The following is a 25,412-nucleotide window of genomic DNA, read 5'->3' on the forward strand; positions in this document are numbered from 1 at the left end:
AATATATACTTGTCAGTTACCAAAGTTATGGCCTAATCTAACATTTCAGTCGCATTTTTCAAAAAGCTGCTCAAAATCCCATGCTTGAGTGATATTCGTACATAATTCAAAGCACTGTACTGTGGTGTTCCTCACTGGTACTTAGAATAGAAATGATGGATGTCTTGATAAACTAAGTACCTTCCTATTTGAAATGTGCAGAGACATAATTTACTAAGTTGGTTCCACTTCACAAGTAGGAACTGAATTTTATTTTTCAAAGAGAATTACAGAGCATGAGAACAATGAGAATGTTCTTAAAAAAGAAACTGATGCCTTTTCATTCTACCTGAGTTAAAAACAATGATGAACGTCATCTGAGTTCATGGGACCCATAATAAATGACTATTAAACCAGACTTACAAGATCAATGCTAGGAACACCCCAAGACCAAATACGATTAATTAGTTCTATAGTTTGGTTTTAAATCTTTAAAATCTTAACACATTTTAAATTTATTTTAGCAGGCAAAATAATTTACTTATAAAAGCAATCTCACTTACAGAACTGTAATAAAATTTTTTCAACACTGAAAAATAAATAGCACTTTTTGCAATTCTGATTTTACAGGGAAATTACACTTTCTGGCATACAATGTTCTATCAAAATGGAAGGTTAAATCACTTTGCTTTGCTTTTCACAACAGAAATAAGCACTTATACTTATCAGTCTTGGGAAATCAACTTGGGGACAAGAAAGATTTGCTGTAAAATACAATCATTGGAAAAAGGGGATCTGGTGCCATCTACTGAGTGGCAATGGCAACATGACCTTGGGTATTAAGTTAGGAAACACTGTAATTTCAGCTACATGCAACTCAGCAAAAACACCTCAGCAAGTCCTGAGAGATACGTGCAAAAATGACAATGACTGCTGTGCTAAAAGTGAGGACTGGATGCATTTTTTTCTTTAAGTGACATCTACTTTTTAAAGGAAACCAAGTAGACAGTTAAAAAATGATTACTGAACATGAAGAATACTGAAGAGAGGAAGACGTTGGCAAATTATATAAACGAAAAGTTTCATGATCAGGAGTAGCTTCGGTAGGCTCTCTTCTCATGGAGAGGCTGGTGGAAGGCAGTTACCTCTTTGGGTATTTATGATATCATAATCAAGGTCTTAAAGTTTCTTCCTATTATTTACATAAAAAGCTGGTTTATTTGATAAAATTATCAACCAAGACTTCCAATAAAGTGGTACTTAGGAACTCTAAGGATATTTGACTCCCATACTCACCATCTGAAGGAATAAAAACCCTAGGGGATTTTATTGATTAGCAAAGAAAAGTTACTTTTTGCTTGATTGAATTTACTCAAATAGACCTCCTTAATACCAACAATGTTGAAAGCATTCTGTAAAAGCTGGGCCAGAATCCTAAATCCTGGAAATATTCATGGACTGGCAAATTTATTTATTTACTTTTTTTTTGGTAGTAGCTTTTGAGGATGTTACCTTCCTATAAGGCCAGGATGCCCTGAGTACTAATAGTACACTTAAACATGTTTGTGGTTCTCCTTTCCTTCATAACGTGTCTCACAATCCTTAATATGTTTCTTAGCTGTCCACCAGGAGGGCAGGGGCCTTGTCTGTTCTGTTTGTAACCATATAATCAGCACTGAATTATGACCAGTACATGTATGAATTCAAAAAATGTCAGTTGGCTGAATGAATAAATGAATGAATGAATCTCATATAGTCCAACTGACCTAAGGAAAAGAGGGGAAAAGAGGAAAAACCCATCACAAAAGTGAAGATGACAGTGATGGATAGGAAGAAAAATGAGCATCACATCCATCACTTGGGGGTAAGCTTGATGCCAAAAAAATTTGCCATCATTCAACAACTGGTGATATCTGTTTGGAGATTCAAAATACCTGAAAAATTTTAAATGGAAAGCTATTCAATAATATTAAGGTATTCTCTGGAAGACTCATTTGAAAATAAGTTAATGAAAACACTGTTACTACATCAAGCGGTAACAGGAGCCTCGTGCTGTGAGGCTTCAAGATGCAGTAGACGCTGCTGAATACACCAGGTGAACGTCTAGAGTCCCGTAGAGGGAGCGTAGCACGCTGAGGACTTTTTCTTGAATGGTTTCAACTTGCTCAGAAGGACAGTAATCATCCAGACTTGACCTGGAACCCAGCAAAGAAAGAGAAAGGAAAGACAAGAAAAACATACATAAGTAGAATGAGATCATATTGGGCAGTGAGGAAAAGCCTGTGTGTGTTGAATTCAAGGTAAAGTAAAAATGAAGCTGTACTGACTTCTGGAATAGTAATAGTTGAAAGCTACTAAACCTTTACTATATGTCAGGTGTGTTACATGTTTTATGTTCTTTAACCTTCTCAGCAACTCTGTGAAATAGATACCTTTACCATCCCTTTAAAGGAGTCAAACAGAGAAGGATTCACCTGCACGGGTCGCATACTGGTATGTGCTGGTGATGGGATTCAACACTATAAAGCACATTTCCAAAGCCCCAGTGGTTAATACTAGGTCCTTGTTTCCATGAGAGGGAGATGTTGCTTGGGAACACTGGTGCTAATTATATTAGTGACTGGGCTTCATGTTTCACGTTCTTTTATTATGTGTACAAACAGGATAGAAATTAAGGGTAGAGGCTTTCCGACTGATAAAAGGGTTCTGCCTCTATAAATAATCTGCTCACCACACAAGTGTACAAGATTATCCAAATGAAATGTGTGGATGTGCTGGTGTTGGGATTAGTCTCCTAGGTAGTATTAAAGAGGAAAGAACAAAGAGGTATGGGGCAGGAATCTGTATTTTGAGTCTTTCTAGAATTACTGACTATAATTTGGGTGGCACCAGCCAGTAACAATGTTGCTGACAATTTTAGCTGGGTTAGTATCTAAAATGATTTAATCAGTGCCTCCTGGTTCTAGACTAGAGTGAGGGAAAGCCATTGGAAATTCCACTAGATTGGAAAATGGCATGGAAATGTTTATAGAAGGAAATGAAATTAGTTATCTAGCCTACTCCTTATTCAAGTATTTTAGACCTAAAGAAATAATCTGTAAGACTTCTGATGAGTTCATTTCATTTTATGGTGATTAGGCTATATCTGAGGCTTGATATAAACATGTAACACATGATAAATGACACAGAGCAATTTTAAATTATTAAATACTGTCTAACACATACATATGGATAAAGACTTTGAAGAAAGCATGATATGTAAAAGCTTAATTTATTAGTCTTAACAAATAAGGACACTTTGATGCTTTCACACAGATTTCTGGCTTCTTGAAAACAGTATTAGAGTAGCTCTTGATGGGAGCAACCCGAGGAGAGGGTTTTGGAAATCTGCAGGTACATTTTTGTCACAATAACAATTAGGAGAGAGGGTCTGCATATTGTGTTTGGAATATGTAGGATACTACTGCAATATGAATATGAATATGAATTTTCCTGTGCCCTGCAGTTTCCAAAGTCCATGGAGCACTTAAATAAGTGAAAAATTTGGTTTTAATTTTTTGAGCCTATTTTTAAGTCTTCTACAAATAGTCTTCTGCATTTTTGAAATGGATTAAATTAAATTTTCCAGGAATGCAGATACTCTGTGAACTGAGGGAAGATTAGACTTTAAGTTCAGAACTTTATCAAGAGCTTGCTGTTACTAGAATAACCATGTTACTATATAGCAGTGCTATTCACGGTATTTGGGCAACACAACTGGTTGGATCTGTCTGCATTTTTTACTGTTACATTTAGTGATTCTTTGTAAAGATTCCAGTTTGGTATGGCATTTTAATATGTACCATTTTATCATCAATTACTCTCCTTTCTCCTTTATGCTATTATTTTTTTAGTGTGTGTATATATTTAATGTGTATTGAAATTATGTGTGTAGATAGGTTACTGCTATAAGCTAAATGTTTGTGCCCTCCAAATTCGGGTGTTGAAATCTAATTCCAATGTGATATTTGGAGGTGGGGGGTCTTTGGAAGGTGATCAGGTCAGAGAGTGGAGTCCTCATGAATGAGAATAATACCTTTATTAAAGAGACTCCAGGGAGCATCTTCACCCCTTCCTTCTATGTGAGGTTACAGAGAGAAGATGGCTGTCTATCAATCAGGAAGCAGGTCCTCACCAGACAGTGATTCTGCTGGTATTCTCATCTTGGACTTCCTCGTCTACAGGACTGTGAGAAATATCCGTTGTTTATAAGCTACTTGGTCTAAGGTATTTTTGCTATTGCAGCCGGAATGGACTAAGACAATTACATCATCTACACATTGTATATGCTATCTAAATATATTTAAATTACATGTGTATGTAAAAGAAAGAAAGTGAAAGTCACTCAGTTGTGTCTGACTCTTTGCAACCCCATGGAATGTATGGTACATGGAATTCTCTAGGTCAGAATACTGGAGTGGCCTTTCCCTTCTCCAGGGGATCTTCCCAATCTAGGGATTGTACCCAGATCTCTGGCATTGTAGGCAGATTCTTTACCAGCTGAGCCACAAGCGAAGCCCAAGAATACTGGAGTGGGTAGCCTATCCCTTCTCCAGCAGATCTTCCTGATCCAGGAATCAAACTGGGGTCTCCTGCATTGCAGGCAGATTCTTTACCAACTGAGCTATCAGGGAAGCCCTGTGTGTATGTAGATTAGATTATTTATGAATTCATTCAGAATGGTAAAGAGAGTCACAAAAAACTTGTCATAAAATAAGTAAATATAACTTGCCTGAACATGTAAAGTATTATTTTAGAAACAGTTCCATGCAGAATGAGTCCAAAGATTAACACAGAAATTTTTATTAAACTGCTGTAACTATTCAGCACATTTACACATTCAAATGTAAAACACGGCAGCAGCTAAATATTTATCTGTAGGACACAGATATTGGAATTTCTTATGTTCAACTGAATAACATCACCAACTTCAAAGACAAGATAACAGGAATTGTATGCTGTTTGCCAGCCACCACCAATAGGGAAGAGAAAATATAACACCTGAATTTTGAGCTGAGTAGGTAAAAAGTTGGTAAGAACTATTGTGTTAGTAATCATTAGATTCATCTATGGAGACTTAAATTTCCTACTGCCATTGTAACAAATCACTACGAACTTAGTGACTTAAAGTAAAACAAATTCATCATCTTATAGTTCTGTTGGAGGTCAGAAGTCCTAAAACAAAGGTGCCGGCAGGGCTGTATTTCTTCTCTAGGCTCTAGGGAAAGAATCTGCTTCCCTGCCTCTACAGCCTCCAGAGGCTTCCTGCACTCTTCAGTTCAAATCCCATCTTCAAAGTCCACAGTCTAGCATCCTCCATTCTCTCATTCTGACCTTCCTGTCTCCCTACTATTCAGACCTTTGTGATTACACTGGGCTCACCCAGATAATCCAGGATAATCTTTTCATTTTCAAGATCCTTAAGTTAATCATATCTGCAAAGTCCCTTTTGCCATGTAAGGCATCATATTCATAAGTGCTGGAGATTAGGACGTGGGCGTATTTGGTGGGCCATTATTCAAGCTACTACACTGGGATTTCTTTGGAAGGAATCATGCTAAAGCTGAAACTCCAGTACTTTGGCCACCTCATGCGAAGAGTTGACTCACTGGAAAAGACTCTGATGCTGGGAGGGACTGGGGGCAGAAGGAGAAGGGGACGACAGAGGATGAGATGGCTGGATGGCATGACGGACTCAATGGACGTGAGTCTGAGTGAACTCTGGGAGTTGGTGATGGACAGGGAGGCCTGGAGTGCTGCGATTCATGGGGTTGCAAAGAGTCAGACACGACTGAGCGACTGAACTGAACTGAACACTTACCTTGCAACTGTCACTAGAGTAGGTTTTGGGAAATTTTTTAGAACAGTATGCAAAGCCTGAATAAGATGTTCAATTTCTTGCTCTGTGCTGATATGGTGAGGGAGTTCTGAATAATCACAGGTTAGACCAGCCTGGTGAACCTGAAAATAAGACAATTAAAAATACATGGTAATGTTGTGGTCTTTAGAAGACTCATTAACCATTAATGGCCTTGATGACTAAATTTTTAATATTTTTGTGGATTAGGATTGCTGTTTCCTTAAGAATTTCCATGCCACAGAAGTTATCTATTCTCTGATGTTTTGGAAGAACTGACCTGAACACCTGTTTGGGCCTGATGCCTTTTCTAGGAACAATTTAAAATTTTATTTTATGATTGTAGATTCACTCTGTTTCTGTCTTTACTTGAGTCTATTTTGAAAATTTACATTTTCTATCAAGTTATTCATTTTACTTAGATTTTAAAAGTCTATACATAGTATTCTTACATTTCCTTTCTTTCAAGAAATTATTTTACTTTTTAAATACATGCAACAAGTACTACATTTAAAGCTTCAAGAGGATACCTCACTGAACCTACTGTTTCGAGTTTCTTGTGTATGCTTCATGTATAACCATATATACTGATATACATGTGTTTTAAATGTAAATGACTGGTGTTTCAGTCTTAGCATTAAACTAAATATGCCTGAGAGCAAGAAAGGGCCCACAGGTTGACATTTTTCAGCCCCTGCTTTAAAGTTTTAAAAACTGGAATTCAAATATATTATAGTTTTGCCTAGGGTACATAAGTGCAAAGCATGGAAAAAACCCACTAATTTACTATATTACTGGAGGCTCTGGATACACATCAATGATTTAACTGGCAATGATTGGTCAATACACTAAAAAGAGAGACTCTGCATGTTCTTTTCTACTAAAATGATCAAATTAGTGTTGTAATCCTGCAGCTATGGGTACCTCACAACTGGCTACATAATCTGCTACCAGGCCTATGCCATCCTTTTTCTCAACAATGTACAAAACTCTTGCCCCCTCACCGGAAAATTCAGAAGCAAAGTAATGACTAAACTAGATCTGCATGAAGATACTTTCAATAATATCATATGAGCTCAAAGCACTTTTAAACCCTAAGAGTCTTCTATCATTTTTAAAATTTGCCATTAAAAAAAAAAAAGGGTGAGCTTTGAGTTAGCTCTGATTTAACCAAATAGTCTTTTGCTGGTATTTTCTATTCTTACAAAACCAGCATAAATCAATACATAAACTTCAGTTCAAATAAGGTGGTTTGATTATCACTACTAAATAAAACACTGAAGTAAAGCCACAATTCATTAAATAAACACTACAAGTAAAAGAAGCGGAACTGGTGGTCTCAGCGTTGGCACAAAATTTGAGAAAAGGGGACCTGAATTTCAAATGGGAAAATTTACTCTCAGATATTGTAAAATGATATAAAAATAAAGGAATTACCATTAAGGGCATCTTCTGTTAAAATAGCATTCAGATTTGCTGGGCAAACAAAGTTATACAGCTAATATAGTTAAGATGTGATGGCCACAATGCTTTTGTCTGTTTTTTTTTTAACCAGAAAAGTTTTCATAAAGGAAAGAAAGAAGTGTGAAAGGAGTATAAAAATGAACGAATAAAGAATGAGCAAATTTAGAAATTGTATACTTTCTTTTCTCTGGCAAGGGGATATCTGATCATAGACAAAATTTAAAAGTCCACAGTGTCACTTCTCAGCCTTTTGGCTAAGATCAAGTGTAAAAAGTCAACAGCACTTTTACTTCATACATAAAATTAGCAAAAGCGTGTTTTTCCTGGAAAGCTTTTCCAGTATTCTGGCTTCTAAAAAGTATATATTTTTTCCACAAAAAAATGTCCATTCATACTTTCCAGGAATACAAATAAAAGTGAATCACTTTAACAGAGGGCACATTTTTCTAGCCACAAAAATGCCTTTCTTAAAGGGTCAATTTTATATTTTAATATAAATATTTACCATTTCATAGTCCGGTGCTTCCATCCGTTTTTTCAAACTCTGTACCAGTGGAACTAGTAATTCCATTCTGGAAAAAAGAACCCCTCAATTAAACATTACACCACCTCAACTAAAATGAAAGTAGCAAATATTACCCTTAAAATTTACCATTAAAATATGTTTCATATGATGTTTTGGAAATGAAAGATAAGAGTTGTTCAAATATCATCTTAAAATATTAAGAAATAAATGTTCCCTGCTGTTTTCTTACTTAAAAGATTACAGATTGTATTAAAGATTGAAAATTAGCATTCAAAAAACAGATTTTTCCTCTTTAAGAATGAAAATTCCACTATGACTTTAAAAATTATTTTGATCAGCAGTAAACCTTTAGCATACCGTGATGAAAAGACAGTTTCCCAGAAGTTGAGAAAAAAATTCAGGACGTATTTATTGACATATACAATTATGACTGGTAAAGTTCTATATCATTTGATATAATAACAATGGTGCTTTTAAGCTATTTAACATAGATGGAACTCTTTGGAAGCCTTGATTAATTAGTGTTTTGAGTATTTTAATGCCTCCTCTGCCAATACCCACTCATCTGCTGGGAGGGAAAAAGTAAACAAAAATGGAGGTATGGAGGCCTGTCTACCCACTGATCCTTTTACTTCTTCCTTCTTATTAACGACACTTTCTGGGGTTCTGGACCCTAGTCACCCACCTCTTCTACTTCCCTAGGAACAGTGAAGACTTGCTCATGCTGAGGGTATGACCCTTTTGGGGGCATGCTAAATTTGGGGAGACTTTTCTTGCTGTCTTTCTTTTCCTTCGTTTTTCCTTCAGGTCTGTGACAGAACTGCCTGCAGGTGGTGAAGAGCTAAGTGTGCTCAGCAGATGGGTGGTTTTCAGTGGAAGGTGGCTCCATCTGTGGGCTAGATTCAGGATTCTAAAGTTGTCTATTTTGTTTGATTTAAGTTTAAGTGTGGCTTGAGACTTCACAAAATCACAAAATAGTAGGTACAAAAAATATTTTGGGGGAGAATCATGTTCTGAGACTTATTTCTAACTCTCCCTCTTCCAACGTAATTTCAAAGAAGGGGAATCATTTTTAGATCCAGTTCCCTCTACTAAAGAGAAAAAACTAACTTAAAGTGCCTAATTAGTAGTTACTGATATGATTAATATTATGGTGGTTTATTCTTCTATACCACTGCTTTCCTTAATGACAATAAAGTTCTATGATATTTATATTTCAGGGATGTTTCTGAACATTTTAAAGTGAAAATTGCACTGAATATTTGGAATAGGTAATACACATAGCAAAAGATACTCATTTTTAAAAAGCACTTTATCTAGCAAATTTAGCAATATATCTAGGACTAAAATACAGTAGAGTTGAAAAAAAAAATATTTGAGAGTCTTACCCAGGGTTTGAAGCCCATTTCTGTACAGTTTCTTCATCATCGCCATCACACAAATCAGCAAAAGCAGCTTCTAAATCTTCTAATTGATGAATTCGATTATCAACACAATCTACCAAATCTTCCTTTAAGCACATTGAAAAGCTGAGATTATATAGTTACTCTTTCAAAAAATAAGTGAAATCCCATTACAGTGAAAATTTCAATTCACTCAGTTAACATGATTTTCAAGTACTAACCATGGGTTTCCCCAAGAAACACCTATCAAGATTTGGGGCCATTGTTGGAGAGTACTCTAATATCATGTAAGATATTATTAGCTATGTGCTAGATTGTTGTTGTTTAGTCACCAAGTTGCATCCAGCTCTTTTGCCATGCCTTGGATTGTAGCCAGCCAAGTTCCTCTGTCCATGGGATTTCCCAGGCAAGAATATTGGAGTGGGTTGCCGTTTCCTTCTCCAGGGGATCTTGTGGACCCAGAGACTGAACCTGCGTCTCCTGCATCGGCAGGAAGATTCTTTACCACTAAAGGGAAGCCCTTTGCTGCTGCTAAGTTGCTTCAGTCGTGTCCGACTCTGTGCAACCCCACAGATGGCAGCCCACCAGGCTCCCCCGTCCCTGGGATTCGCCAGGCAAGAACACTGGAGTGGGTTGCCATTTCCTTCTCCAATGCATGAAAGTGAAAAGTGAAAGTGAAGTCACTCAGTCGTGTCCGACTCTTCGCGACCCCATGGACTGCAGCCCACCAGGTTACTCCATCCATGGGATTTTCCAGGCAAGAGTACTGGAGTGGGCTGCCATTGCCTTCTCCAAAGGGAAGCCCTTTAGACAAGCCCAAGAGAAACGAAGGATACCTCTGTCAGGTTGCTTCCAGGCTTTTTAAATTGGTACAGCTCTTGTAAGATTTTGTACTCCTCCTGGAAAACAAAACAAAGAATCCATATAGTAGAAAAAAGACTAATTTTTCAATGATATACTTTAAGTAAAAAATGACATTGATACAAGAATATCTTAGATAAACATTTAAAGGTAAGTCTGGGAAATCAGGAAATAATGTAATTCATTATTTCATTGTAAATATTATCCCTTCTTTAGGGCAACTATTCATCTGGGCATGATAACAATGTATAAATATTAATTACGGAAGAAGACTTAATGGCTAATAGGTAATGAATGAAAATGTTTCTAATACTGTTCTACTCTATAAATGGATACATCCTAGCATTTAAACAGATTTTAGCTATGTATAGGAAAATACAATCACTTCTCAGCCTTTTAGCTAAGATCAAGTATACAGGAAATATATGTATCTTTGTAACAACAAAACAAAATTGTCCACGTTCACTTTGTGGTCCATTCCCTAGCCACAGGAGAGAATGCTAGAGTACAAACAGATACAACGGGAGGATTCCGCAGGAGAATGCCTGTCCTCATTTAGCACATCCAGGCAGCCCCACTTAGGAGCACTGTCAGGAAGGGTCTATAGGCAAGATCTAAAATTCCGTAAGCACAGTGCTGTGCACTATCCTCATATAACAATTCTGTGATTGGGTGTGATTATTATTTTGATTTTATACTTGAAGAAACCATGGATCTGAAAGGTTAAGTAACTTTTCCAAGATCAGGCAGCTAATAAGCAGTACAAGTAACAAACAAAACTCAGATCTGACTACCAAACATGTTCTTTAAAAAAAACAGCTGTTTCATTATAAAGTATAATGCATGCTCTTCAAAAGGATCAACAGCACCAAAGGGTATAAAGGACACAAAATTCCCACTTTCCCAGGTTTCCTTATAGCCCTGGAAAAGAAGTAACTGCCATTAAGTCACTTATGTAACCTTTTAGAAATTCCCATTACAAATATTTGGTGAGTTATACTTGTAGGATAAATTCATAAAGTCGGGTTTTTTAGCTTCCAGGTATGCCCATTCTCATGTTTTCTAAACATCTCTAAAGTCATTTTATAATTCTGAACGCTGGAAGTTATACAGGGATATTTTTCAGTATAAAGGAAAAGATTTTGGAGCTTTGCAACAATTTGAAAAAAAATCTGCAGACCAACTGTACAGCCTAGAAATATTGAAAAAATTAAGAAAAAGTTAGGTATGTATGAATGAATAAAATGTATGCAGATACTAATCTATCCCTACATAGGCATAAGATGAATGATATTTAATATAAAATTAATAATATGTTATTTTCCTATTGCTTTATAACTTGGCTTTCAAAGAGTTACATTTGAAAGAATACATGCCTCTCTAACTGGAGAAACTGTATAACAACTTATCACAGGTAAGTGGTATTGAAAAATATATAACAACATTTCTAATACTGTATTATGAATATGACTATAATATACTATAAAATTTTTATAATGATTCATTCATTAGTATACAGGCTAGGCTACCACGAAGTAATTCTATTGATTATATTAGGCTACCTAAAACAATCACATTGCTGCTTCCTTGTCATCAATGTATGAATCACTATAACTGTAAATAAATGACTTCATTACATCTTTTCATCTTTGACATCTGGTGTTAGTAATATATGTAGCAGTGTTTTATATCATATAAGACATATTGATATAGGTTCATCTTTAAACACAACATAGATGTATAGTATTGATAAACACAGTACAGTACTGTAAATGTATTTTCCTTATGATTTTCTCAACCTTTTCTCTACCTTATTATAAGAATACAGTATATGATACATATAATACACAAAATATGTGTTAATTTACTGTTTACATTATCAATAAGGCTCTGATCATCAGCAAGCTATCAGTTATATTTGGGGGAAGTCAAAAGTTATATCTGGATTTTGATTGCACATTTTTAAAATGCCACATTTACCTGAGTGAACATTTCTTTGAAGGGATTCTTGACTGAAAAAAAATCTAAGTCAATATCTAAAACAAATGCATCCCTTTTCTCTAAAATTTCCAGAATCTCTCCGGTGCTAACTGCAGTCTGGCATTCCTGGCTTTCAGAAGAACATGAACATGATGGTCGTAGACAAGTGTGGTCCCTTCTCTGGGTCACTGCGTCCTTTCCCAGTCCTTCTGAACAAGAGTCATCATTAGCAGAGGCAGTGTTCTCTGAGTCCTCCAGCGCTAGCTTTGGCTTCTTAGCAGAAGACATTGCATCATTTTCTCCTTGACTGTGACAGAGTTTATAAGGTTTTACCATAATTACATCCAATTGTAAAGGTTTTGGGTTCTCCAGCAGATCTTCAGTTACATAAAGACCATCACTTAGGAAGTAATGATCTGTACTTGTAACCCTGGATTAGAGGAAAAAAATTACTTGCAAGACAAGTGGACAAATTAGCCAGCGACATATAGAATTTCAGAAATACAAAAAAGGACATATTTGACAAAAACTGAGAGCTGTCTCTAATATTTGTAATTTCTGGAAACAGGGTTCTCAAATTTCTAGCTAGGCACATAACTGCCCAAACCATATTTTGTAGCCTATTGTGCAGCTAGGTGACTCAGATGGTAAAGAATCTGCCTGCAATGTGGGAGACCTGGGTTTGATCCCTGGGTCAGGGTTTGATCCCCTGGGTTAGGAAATGGCAACCCACTCCAGTATTCTTGGTTGGAAAATTTCACGGACAGTATAGTCCATGGGGTCGCAAAGAGTTGGGCACAAATGAAGCGACTGAGCACGCACTCACGCATTGTTCAGCTAGGTGTGGGCAGTTGACTCAGTTCTGCTTAAAAGTTGTGAGTGGAAGAGAAGTGCAGAGAGCCTTGCTTTCCGCTCCCCACTGACTTGCATATGAACATGGTAGCAGCAAACCCCACCTGGGCTCTGGGTTCAGAGGCCACACTCTAGAGAAGGTGGGGCGAAAAGACAGAAATTATTTGGGGTTTAACTGAAGGGCTGCCATAGTGGCCCTGGACTGCACATGGTAAACTCTAACTGGAGAAAAGAAATGAAAGATCCTGTTTAGCCAGTGCTTTAGATCTCTGTTATACCAGCTGGAACTGCATCCAAAAAAATCACTTGAGAGAAAAATTATACCTGGAAATAATATCTCTTCGTAGAAACTCCCTCTAACATATTTCAAAGCTTTATTAAATTTCATATAACTGTAATATTTTAATATGTAAAGCAACTTAAAATAATCTTGTGCAGCATTTCACAAGTTACAGATTTTTGATTTTAGACATAACAGCATGTTCTTAGCTTTTCAACTGTACTATGCCTTGGTAAGTACTTTGAACAGTGACACCAAATGGTTCTTCCAGGGGTAGGACCTATCCAATTTAGAATGATGGTATTAATATTTATTTCTCATCCACCTCTCTTCATCATATATTGCCTTATATTTAAAAAGATATAACTTTCTAAAAAAAATTAATGACATAATAAAACCAATATCCAAGCTTATTAATAACTGTACCACCCTAAGATTCCCAGGTGGCGCTAGTAGTAAAAGAACATGCCTGCCAAAGCAGGAGCCATATGACACATGGGTTCGATCCCTGAGTTGGAAGGATCCCCTAGAGGAGGGCATGGCAACCCACTCCAGTATTCTTATCTGGAGAATCCCCTGGACAGAGGAGCCTGGTGGGCTACAGCCCCTAGAGCTGCGAAGAGTTGGACACAACCAAGGTGATTTAGCACACATGCATCACCCTAAACAGACCAATGCTGTATCCACCAACCTAAATGGGCATTTTTCTTTAAGGAATATCTAACTTTGCTCATATCTGTATACACACACATATGTATCTCAGGCTGCATACCTGTATGTGTGTCTCTTCCATAAATTTTTACTTTCAGGATTAACTAAAATCATGATAATCAACATCATCCTAATATTGTTACACAATGAGTTTCAAATGTCTGTTTCAGATTGCTGAGATTTGACTTTGCAGAAACCTGTTACAGGTTAAATAAGGCCTACTCACTGAAGTACTCAATAAAAACCCTAACACTATTTCATATAAGCCAGTATTATGTATAACTTTTATTGTCAATATCATTAAGAAGAAATCAGATAAATAAATCAAATAACAAGTATCATTTTCATTGAGAAAGACTGCATTTCATTTTCAATGTATTACCATTTCGTCCTACTATCCTCCAAGTTCTAGAAGTTATGATTCCACTGCTTAAAACATTCACTCCATAACAAGAGAATTTAGAAAGCCAAGAACATTCTGGTATTTCTAAAGATATTACAGTATCACAAGAAACACAAAACATTGGTTAAACAGCTTACACAACAGAAATAGTTGTGCATATAACTCAAGTCAAAGAATGCTGTTATTTAATTTAAATAATTATCAAAAGCTAATCATATTGATAAAATTAAAATGCTGAATCAACTTTTAAGCCATTGAATTTAAGATATCAAAGTGAGATAATTTTGCTTTTTCAATGCTAATTGTTAAATTCAGCCAACAACACTTACATTGGAAGGAAATAATAAAATGTATTATTAAATACATTTGTATAAGGTACACCAATGATTTAATGGAGTTAGTTATCAACAGAGCCAGGGTTCCAGAGGATGAAGATCACTTTATTCAAAAATCAACTTGACCAGCAACAAAATACAAACGGTATGTGAAAAAGATCAAGAGACTGGAAAACTTGTTCCTGGTGCCTCGAGAACTCTTTTTGGAAAAGTTGAAGGCTAATCTGACCCCAATTGTGTGAGAGATACTTGTAAGTTATTACAGGGATTCCAAAATGAGATAGAAGTATCCATTCCCTCTCATACACATAAATATGAGGAAATTACCTGATTGTTGTGGTAGAAGTGTCTTTGCCTACTAAAAAGTGATGCCTGCCCTCTCTGATTTGCTGAGCCCATGTGGGATGAAGCCATACTACGTGAGAAAAATGGCCAGCATAAACTGCAGGCATAATCCAATTCTCAATACTTAATTCTCTGGAAAAGAAACAGAGAGGAAGCATAAAAACTATTAGTAAGTGGGTTTTTCCAAATGTGATTTCATTCATAAGAATATTTTAAGATAGCAGGTTTCAAAGTGTGGACTAAGGGCCCTTGCAGGGTTTCCTGGACCTTTCCAGTGTGACCACTAGACCAAACTGTTTTCCTAATAACACCAGGGCATTATTTCCCTTTTTCACTGTACTGACATATATGCTGACAGTACAAAACAATGGTGGTTGACGTTCTAAGATTAATCAAGGCAAAGGCACCAAACTCTACTAGCTGTCACTGTACTCATTAAAACCAAGCACCAGTGCTCCTCATTCCCATCCAGTTTTGCATGAGAATGTCTTTCATGATTTTATTAAATCTTGATCCTGAGCATACATTTAAAAATAATCTGTGTGGCAAAACAGGAAGAACACTGAAAGCACTTCTGCAATATGCTTTGAAGTGCCATGGTTGTCTCAAGGGAAAGCACTTGTAAGTGAATTGCAAGCTGAACATGATTTTTCTTGCAAGGAAGACTGATTGATAAACCACTTGATCAGGCTTGAATGTAAATTGCTGGATTCTACACTTCAACTCGGAGAAGGCAATGGCACCCCACTCCAGTACTCTTGCCTGGAAAATCCCATGGACGGAAGAGCCTGGTGGGCTGTCGTCCATGGGGTCACGAAGAGTCAGACATGACTGAGCGACTTCACTTTCACATTTCACTTTCTGGCCTTGGAGAAGGAAATGGCAACCCACTCCAGTGTTCTTGCCTGGAAGATCCCAAGGGCGGCGGAGCCTGGTGGGCTGCCGTCTATGAGGTCACAGAGTCAGACACGACTGAAGCAACTTAGCAGCAGCAGCAGCACACTTCAACTAAGCTTTAAGGAATGAACATTTGTGAAGTTTTGGTACAGTATTAAAGAATATTCACAATTAGCTTGGCATCCCTGGTGGCTCAGATGGTAAAGAATCTGCCTGCAATTTGGGAGACCTGGGTTCGATCCCTGGGTTGGGAAGATCCCCTGGAGGAGGGCATGGCAGCCCACTCCAGTATTCTTGCCTGGAGAATCCCCGTGGACAGAGAGCTCGGCAGGCTACAGTCTACGGGGTTGCAAAGAGTCGGACATGTCTGAGCAACTAAACACGCACAAGAGCTGGAAAGGCTATCAAAATACTTGTGAATTTTCTTCATACACTTCCACCAAAACAATATATGGTAACAGACTGAATGCAGAATCTTGCGTATTTAGCTGTTTTCTATAAAGGCAAGTATTAAAAAGATCTGCAAACTACGGCTGATTAATGTTGAAGAGTGACAGAAAAAAAAAATTCTGTAAAGCAATTATCCTTCAATTAAAAAATAAATAAATTTTAAAAATTATAAAAAAAAATTTGCAAAAATTTAGTTACCCTGATCTTTTTTGCTTTAGAAAATATGTTTGTCTTTCATAAAAATATTTATGCTAACATATAAAGGTCTATTATTTTAAAATGAATTAACATTAAAAAATTTATTTATTTATTTATTATTTATTTAGTTGCAGCATATAGGATCTAGTTCCCTGACTAAGGATCAAACTTGGCCTCCTGCATTGGGAGTTCAGAGTCTTAGCCACTTGATCACCAGGGAAGTCCCATGGAATGAATATTTTAGATGTCTCAGTTTTAATTTCAAATATGGTAAATATCACTAAATACAACCCACATTAAAAAAACTCAAGAATTTTTAAGGGTATACAGAAATCCTGACATTAAAGGTTTTAAAACTATTATTCTATGACTAACTGTATAGTCATCATAACTGCTTCATAATTTTTTTCAATTTATAAAATATAAAACCTCTAAATATAAAAGAGAGTAAGGACAATGGTTGCAGAAGGCATGGGCCATTGCTCTTTCACACTACTAAGACATCTGATGGAGAAGGCAAAGGCACCCCACTCCAGTACTCTTGCCTGGAAAATCCCAAGGACAGAGGAGCCTGGTGGGCTGCAGTCCATGGGGTTGCGAAGAGTAGGACACGACTGAGTGACCTCACTTTCACTTTTCACTTTCACGCATTGGAGAAGGAAATGGCAACCCACTCCAGTGTTCTTGCCTGGAGAATCCCAGGGATGGCAGAGCCTGGTGGGCTACCGTCTATGGGGTCGCACAGAGTTGGTCATGACTGAAGTGACTTAGCAGCAGCAGCAGCAAGGACAATGGTAGGGCTACCACATTTCTTTAGAGATTAATGTTCTGAGCCAGTTTTAGAGTCAACTAAAAGAAATGTGGTAGCTTAAAATTAATTCACACAAGCATCTATATTTTAGTTTTATATTATAACAAGAGAATAACTGCTATGTCATTTTTTATTTTGTAGGAGTAGGCTACACTGTAATAAACATATCAGTAAAAAGACAATGACAGGATTTCAGGGAACTTTATCATTGAAGAGTGCTTAGTAAGTTACCATTCAGTGACTATGGTTTTATATAACTGAAAGTCAATAGGATTTGTGACCTGAAAATAAATTGGGAGGTTGGAGGGATTCAATACTGGAAGAAAGGATACACAAATTAAAGATGGGCTGCATATACGATTATTGAACTATGAGTTCAAGACACATTTTCCTAGGCCTCCATATCAGGCTTTTAAAGGGGAGAAGAGAGAATTGGCCCAGATAATTTCTAAAGTCTTCTACTTCTAAAATTCTATATTCTAAAGCAAAGACTGGCAAACAGTGGTTGGGGTACCTGTTTTTCCAAATAAAGTTTTATTGGAACACAGCCACTGACACTTGTTTACATAGTGTTTACAGTTGTGTTCATACTATAAGGGCAAAAATACGTAGCTGCAGCAGAGCAAGCCTAAAATATTTACTATCTGGGGAGCAAGGGGAGGGTGAAATGTATAGAGACAGTAGCATGGAAACTTAGATTACCATATGTAAAATGGAAAGCGAATAGGAATTTGCTGTATGACTCACAGAACTCAAACAGTAGCTCTGTGATAATGGGGATGGGGAGGGAGATGGGACAGAGGTTTAAGAGGGAGGCGACATATGCATACCTATGTCTGATTCATGCTGATGTTTGGCAGAAGCCAACAAAATTCTGTAAAGCAATTATCCTTTGATTAAAAAATAAATTAAAAAATATTTACTATCTGGATTGTTGAGAAAGTTTGTCCATACTTGCTCTAAATAAAATAAAAAAGGCAAACATAACAAAAGCAAAACTCACAAGCTGAGCAAAAACCTATTTCTATTAACTGCTTATCATCTATTGCAAAGTGTATTTCAGACACATAAAAAGGTCATTAACAAAATCACATATTACCCGAAAAGTGTTTCCTTATCAAATACAGTGTCAGCTGGCATATCCACAGGAATAAGGAGGTCTGGATGTGAATCGAAATGCACAAAACTTATATTACTTGCAGGAAGGTGCCTTGAGCCAATCGCCCGATATATAAAGGGCAGAACCTGTAAAAGATACATGTACACATTCAGAATTAGCACTGAAATCATGAGTATATACTCAACTGCAGGCTGAAAAACAATGCTAAACATAACTACAAAAAATTTGAAGTACATCAAGTTGTGAATAAAAAAAGCAAGAGAGCTCCAGAAAAATAACTTCTGCTTTATTGACTACGCCAAAGCCTTTGACTGTGTGGATCACAACAAACTGTGGAAAATTCTTCAAGAGACGGGAATACCAGACCACCTTACCTGCCTCCTGAGAAATCTGTAGGCAGGTCAAGAAGCTAATCCCAAAGAAAGGCAATGCCAAAGAATGCTCAAACTACTGCACAATTGCACTCATCTCACATGCTAGTAAAGTAATGCTCAAAATTCTCCAAGCCAGGCTTCAGCAATATGTGAACCGTGAACTTCCAAATGTTCAAGCTGGTTTTAGAAAAGGCAGAGGAACCAGAGATCAAATTGCCAACATCCACTGGATCATCGAAAAAGCAAGAGAGTTCTAGAAAAACATCTATTTCTGCTTTATTGACTATGCCAAACCCTTTGACTGTGTGGATCACCATAAACTGTGGAAAATTCTGAAAGAGATGGGAATACCAGACCACCTGACCTGCCTCTTAAGAAACCTATGTGCAGGTCAGGAAGCAACAGTTAGAACCGGACATGGAACAACAGACTGGTTCCAAATAGGAAAAGGAGTACGTCAAGGCTGCATATTGTCACCCTGCTTATTTAACTTATATGCACAGTACATCATGAGAAACGCTGGGCTGGAAGAAGCACAAGCTGGAATCAAGATTGCCAGGAGAAATATCAATAACCTCAGATATGCAGATGACACCACTCTTATGGCAGAAAGCAGAGAGGAACTAAAGAGCCTCCTGATGAAAGTGAAAGAGGAGAGTGAAAAAGTTGGCTTCAAGCTCAACATTCAGAAAACGAAGATCATGGCATCTGGTCCCATCACTTCACGGGAAATAGATGGGGAAACAGTGTCAGACTTTATTTTCTGGGGACTCCAAAATCACTGCAGATAGTGACTGCAGCCATGAAATTAAGACTCATACTCCTTGGAAGGAAAGTTATGACCAACCTAGATAGCATTTTAAAAAGTAGAGACATTACTTTGCCAACAAAGGTCCGTCTAGTCAAGGCTATGGTTTTTCCAGTGGTCATGCATGGATGTGAGAGTTGGACTGTGAAGCAAGCTGAGCGCCGAAGAATTGATGCTTTTGAACTGTGGTGTTGGAGAAGACTCTTGAGAGTCCCTTGGACTGCAAGGAGATCCAACCAGTTCATCCTAAAGGAGATCAGTCCTGGGTGTTCACTGGAAGGACTGATGCTGAAACTCAAACTCCAATACTCTGGCCATCTCATGGGAAGAGCTGACTCATTGGAAAAGACCCTGATGCTGGGAGGGATTGGGGGCAGGAGGAGAAGGGGACGACAGAGGATGAAATGGCTGGATGGCATCACCGACTGGATGGACATGAGTTTGGGTAAGCTCCGGGAGTTGGTGATAGACAGGGAAGACTGGTGTGCTTCAGTCCATGGGGTTGCAAAGAGTCGAACTGGACTGAGTGACTGAACTGATCTGAAGTTGTGAAGAAGTAGGAAAATATGAAATTTGTTATTGCAGATGATTTAGACAATCAGCTCAAGCTTTAATTTTTTCCTCAAAACTTCCAATGGGCATCTCTTGTTGGCATGTTGCCCCCATCATAAACTCAAGAACAATGTGAGGAAAACAGACAAGCTCCAGTACTCAAGGAAAGAAAAGCAAAAACAACTGCTTGTTAAATCACACTCTGGTGTAAAAGGTGTGTTCAAGCTACCCTGGGTCTCTGCGTCTTTCTCACACCTTTTGGATGCTGGTTGCTGGGCTAGGTCCTCTCTAAGGCTCTTTGTTCCGTTACAGTCTCTGGAGTTCTAAGTTAAGATTGAATCTGAAAGCACCACCTACCCCATGCACATTATCTCTAGGTCCTGAGAAACCAAATTTCCTTCCTATTATCTTTATTCATCCGCACATCTGGAATCGGCCTCTTCCTCTTTAACATCCACAGAATTCCTAAGGATTATTAAAGCTATCAAAAACAGAAAGTCTTCGATCACGGGACTCTCGCAGGCTTCCAGAAATCTAGATGTGGGCACCATTTTAGCTATTATAAAGTAGCACTACTACAAAAACAGAAAAATATCTTTATAGCGCCGTGTTAAAAGATTCATACACACACTACTCACACAATAATACTAACGGCTCTGAGAGCTACTCTGTACCCATTTCACAGATGACAGTGCATATTCTCAACAGAAGCCTCCCACCGACACCACAGAATTGTGAAGGGGAGGCCGGGAGACAGCAGGAAGCCTTTGTTATGAGCAGGTTAAGGACTCGAGTTACTGCAGTTACGACTGTCCACGTTCGAATCCCGAAGCCACTAATTGTTGGCCGTGGGATTTTGGGCAAACCGCGAGGGTTCAGTGAGTTGCCGGACTCGTAGTAAGCGCTGACGTTAAAGCTCGCTGTCCTGCTGTTTTCCCCACAGCACCGCAACTCGCTCGGATTCTGGTTCTCTCTCTGGCCTCCAGGCTCCGCCGCCGCCTCAGTCCTCGCGCGACCCTGCCCAGCACCCGTCAGCTGCCCACTCACCTCCTGATGATCCTCCACCACCCACACCGGGAGCTCAGGATAGCGCCGGAGCCGGGCGCGCTGTCCCCCCGATTCACTCATGTTTTCGCGCGCGTCAGAGTCCCAAAAATCCGGAGCCAAGGTTCCCTCAAGAGCCTGAGCTGCGGCCCGCCTCCTCTCCCGGGAGTAAACGCGCGCTCACCCGGTTGTGGTTTCGGATTGGAGGAGGTAAGGGGCAGGAGGCGGGCGCCAGAGACTCGAGGAGACCGATTGGCTTAGATGTCCATCGTTCTTATTGAAGCACCAATCACCGTGCACAAGGCGCTGCGGCGATTCCCGAGCGCTTTCCCTCTTGCAGTCCGGCTTTCTCAGGTTTGCTTTTTAATTCCTGTGCTTTCCTGTTCCGGAGCCGCGGGCGGTACTACGGTCTTGGAGGCTACACTATAACTCTGGCTTTACTCTAACGGCGACCTCGCAGCCCGAGAGCTTTTCTAGGTAAAAGGGTCAGCTTGTGGGTGTTGGAAGAGGGAGTGTTTCCAAGTATCCGAATTTCAACGGGGCTGGCGTCTGGGGCTGGGGTGAGAGGCGTCTGGGAGTTAGGATCCGGCAGCTCCTCTTCAGATCTGCAGCGAAGGGCAAAGGAAAGGGACCCTAGGCCCGTACCCTGTAAATAAATAGTAGTGAAAAATGAGACCTTTCATTCATTGTGGCGCGCATGTGGTGGTCCAGGCCTGGGGCCGCCGGGATCTCGGGCAGGGAGTGAGACTGTAAGTTTACACCGTGGGGCTCACTATCTGGCGGGAGATGTAAACAGGGAAGCACGCAATTACGAATCATCCAGACATAAGTAACCGGGCTGGGAATTCAGGTGGTGGAAGAGCGCGTTAACAGAAATGTAGTCCCACATTTCAACTCTTTCTGCAAAGAGTGATGTTCCTGCACGTTAACTATGCAAAACGACTCCCTCACTTTCCCTGCTTCCAAACAGCAACTTAAGAGGAGGCAGACGCCGAAAATAATTACTTTTCCAGTTGCAGTGAGTTCCTTGACTTTTGAATTGAAGTTCACATCCACCACACAGCCTGACTGTGCCTTTAATAGGTCAGTTTCATAATCAATGTTTTCAGATATTCTGTTTCTAGAAATATCCATGAGGATCTAATAGTGAATGTTCAACAACAGTGAACACACGATACAGGAGTAGTGGTGATCCTGACTCTTGTCCACCTCTAGATTCAGTACACTCCTTTGTGTTTCCCCTGGACTCTGCATACCTCTTTTCTTGTGTTTATCACATTATGTAATTAAAAAAAAAAATCTGTATCTGCATATGGATTCTGGGCTTCAGGAGCCCTGCTTACTATGTGCCTTACTCATGTTTGATCAGGGCCTGTGCCCATGCCCCACCTGTCTAGGCTCATTAAATGTTGCATGAATCAGTGAAAAGGTCTGCTTTTTGTCTGGTTTTGGTAATGCAAACCTGTTGTGGATATATTCAGTAGGGAAATGTCCAGTAGCAACATAGAAACATATATCACTGGTGAGCCAGTAAACACTTACTGATCACCTACTGTGTGCAGGATGTTCTGCCAGGGGCTGTGAAGGATACAGAAATGATTATGGGTCAACCCAATTCATCAAGGAGCTAATAACCTAGTGGAGGAGTTAAGACATGTACACACATGATTATTATATGAGGCAGTCTCTGGTAAGTGCTGTAAAAGAAGTAAGTACAGACTAAGAGCAATGGAAGTCTTGAGGGAATGGGATTACTTCCTAAAGGGAACCAAGATAGGCAGCACAGAAGATGTGGCGTTTGACATGGGTAGATGGGTTAAAAACTTAATGGGCAAAGTCACAGGGAGGGGTTTTAGAAGACCAGAAGTAAAGAATAAGCTGGATGATAGTACTTCATATGTTAGGAACTGGAAACACCTAGGATGATAGGAGAGCTTCCCAGGTGGCCCTAGAGATAAAGAACTTGCCTGCCAGTGCAGGAGACATAATGAGAGGAGGGTTCGATTTCTGAGTTGGGAAGGTCCCCTGGAGGAGGGCCTGGCAATCCACTCCAGTGTTCTTGCCTGGAGAATCCCATGGACAGGGGAGCCTGTTGGGCCACAATCCGTAGGGTTGCAAAGAGTGGATATGACTGAAATGACTTAGCACGCACGCAGGATGATAGGCACTTCATGGGGAAGTTAATGGAGGATTAGCCTGGAAGAAGTTGGGTCCAGATTGCAGAGGGCCTTAAATGCCAAGCATGGAGTTTGAGCTTGATTCTTTTGGCTCTGAGTAGCTTGTGGTCTCAGGATGGGCTGTCTAGGCCCCAGGTTTATCATGAGGGTCTTGAACTGAATGATAATCATTCAGTTCAGTTACTCAGTTGTGTACAACTCTTTGTGACTCCACGGACTGCAGCATGCCAAGCTTCTCTGTCCATCACCAATTCCCAGAGCTTGCTCAAAATCTCATGTCCATCGAGTGTGTGATGCCATCCAACCATCTCATCCTCTATCATCCCCTTCTTCTCCCACCTTCAGTCTTTCCCAGCATCAGGGTCTTTTCCAGTGAGTCAGTTCTTCCCATCAGGTGGCAAAAGTATTGGAGTTTCAGCTTCAGCATCAGTCCTTCCAATGAATATTCGGGATGTATTTCCTTTAGGATGGATTGGTTGGATCTCCTTGCAGTCCAAGGGACTCTCAAGAGTCTTCTCCAACACCACAGTTCAAAAGCATCAGTACTTCGGTGCTCAGCTTTCTTTATAGTCCAACTCTCACATCCATATATGACTGCTGGAAAAGCTGTAGCTTTGACTAGATAGACCTTAGTTGACAAAGTAATGTCTCTGCTTTTTAATATGTTGTCTAGGTTGATCATAGCTTTTCTTCCAGGGAGCAAGTGTCTTTTGATTTCATGGCTGCAGTCAGCATCTGCAGTGATTTTAGAGCCCAAAAAAGTAAAGTCTGTCACTGTTTCCACTGTTTGCCCATCTGTTTGCCATGAAGTGATGGGACTGGATGCCATGATCTTAGTTTTTTGAATGTTGAGTTTTAAGCCAGCTTTTTCACTCTTCTCTTTCACTTTCATCAAGAGGCTCTTTAGTTCCTCTCTGCTTTCTGCCATAAGGGTGGTGTCATCTGCATATCTGAGGTTATTGATATTTCTCCCGGCAGTCTTGATTCCGGCTTGTGCTTCATCCAGCCTGGCATTTCGTGTAATGTACTCTGCATAGAAGTTAAATAAGCAGGGCGACAATATACAGCCTTGATGTATTCCTTTCACGATTTGGAACCAGTCTGTTGTTCAATGTCTGGTTCTGACTGTTGCTTCTTGACCTGCCTACAGATTTCTCAGGAGGCAGGTCAGGTGGTCTGATATTCCCCTCTTGAAGAATTTTCCATAGTTTGTTGTGATCCACATAGTCAAAGGCTTTGGCGTAGTCAGTAAAGCAGAAGTAGATGTTTTTCTGGAATTCTCTTGCTTTTTCTATGATCCAACGGATGCTGGAAATTTCATCTCTGGTTCCTCTGCCTTTTCTAAATCCAGTTTGAACATTTGGAAGTTCTCAGTTCACATACTGTTGAAGCCTGCCTTGGAGAACTTTGAGCATTCTTTGCTAGTGTGTGAGATGAGTGCAATTGTGTGGTAGTTTGAACATTCTTAGGCATTGCCTTTCTTTGGGATTGGAATGAAAACTGACCTTTTCCAGCCTTATGGCCACTGCTAAGTTTTCCAAATTTGCTGGCATATTCAGTGCAGCACTTTCACAACATCATCTTTCAGGATTTGAAATAGCTCAGCTGGAATTCCAAAACCTCCACTAGCTTTGTTCATAGTGATGCTTCCTAAGGCCCATTTGACTTCATATTCCAGGATGTCTGGCTCTAGGTGAGTGATCACACCATCATGGTTATATGGGTCATGAAGATCTTTCTTGTATAGTTCTTCTGTGTATTCTTGCCACCTCTTCTTAATGTCTTCTGCTTCTGTTAGGTCCATACCATTTCTGTCCTTTATTGTGCCCATCTTTGCATGAAATATTCCCTTGGTAATCATTAATGAGATATTATTTGGCATGTACAGTGATTGATAAGGCTAAATAATCTGAAACTATTTTCATGAGCTATTTGAAAATCTGCCT

General features: G+C 39.1%; 2 protein-coding genes across 7 annotated transcripts in view; one reads left to right on the forward strand and one right to left on the reverse strand.

The window, feature by feature from the left end:
• Nucleotides 1–222: 222 nt before the first annotated feature.
• C16H5orf22 (chromosome 16 C5orf22 homolog) lies at nucleotides 223–21,465 on the reverse strand. Of its 3 annotated transcripts, XM_004017070.5 has the most exons (9): nucleotides 21,293–21,465; nucleotides 18,491–18,636; nucleotides 15,018–15,167; nucleotides 12,110–12,539; nucleotides 10,105–10,167; nucleotides 9,254–9,375; nucleotides 7,845–7,911; nucleotides 5,840–5,979; nucleotides 223–2,174 (listed from the first exon to the last, which is right to left on the reverse strand). In XM_004017070.5, the coding sequence occupies exons 1-9, from the start codon at nucleotides 21,371–21,373 to the stop codon at nucleotides 2,042–2,044; spliced, it is 1,332 nt and encodes a 443-aa protein (XP_004017119.3). In that variant the 5' UTR covers nucleotides 21,374–21,465; the 3' UTR covers nucleotides 223–2,041. The 3 variants fall into 3 exon arrangements, with proteins under 3 accessions (XP_004017119.3, XP_060256543.1, XP_060256544.1); XM_060400560.1 differs by lacking the exon at nucleotides 21,293–21,465 and having other exon boundaries at nucleotides 15,018–16,048; nucleotides 18,491–18,597; XM_060400561.1 differs by lacking the exon at nucleotides 21,293–21,465 and having other exon boundaries at nucleotides 15,798–18,517.
• A 198-nt stretch (nucleotides 21,466–21,663) lies between these two features.
• DROSHA (drosha ribonuclease III) overlaps nucleotides 21,664–25,412 on the forward strand; it is a 119,502-nt gene continuing 115,753 nt past the window's right edge. For all 4 annotated transcript variants that reach the window (XM_042233908.2, XM_042233910.2, XM_012097132.4 and 1 more), the window contains exon 1: nucleotides 21,664–21,766. The gene's annotated coding sequence lies outside the window, so the exon portion shown is untranslated. The remainder of the gene's footprint in view (nucleotides 21,767–25,412) is intronic.

This window comes from Ovis aries, chromosome 16, assembly GCF_016772045.2.
Source record: "Ovis aries strain OAR_USU_Benz2616 breed Rambouillet chromosome 16, ARS-UI_Ramb_v3.0, whole genome shotgun sequence".
NCBI classification, from domain to species: domain Eukaryota; kingdom Metazoa; phylum Chordata; class Mammalia; order Artiodactyla; family Bovidae; genus Ovis; species Ovis aries.

Bases quoted from the DNA above. Each gene is read 5' to 3' on its own strand.
- C16H5orf22 (XM_004017070.5), bottom strand. From the start codon at position 21,373: ATGAGTGAATCGGGGGGACAGCGCGCCCGGCTCCGGCGCTATCCTGAG. The intron at 18,637-21,292 runs GTGAGTGGGCAG...TATCTTTTACAG, and splicing joins TGGTGGAGGATCATCAGGAG to GTTCTGCCCTTTATATATCG. The intron at 2,175-5,839 runs GTAAGTGTTCAG...GCTGGGTTCCAG, and splicing joins ACTCTAGTGACAGTTGCAAG to GTCAAGTCTGGATGATTACT.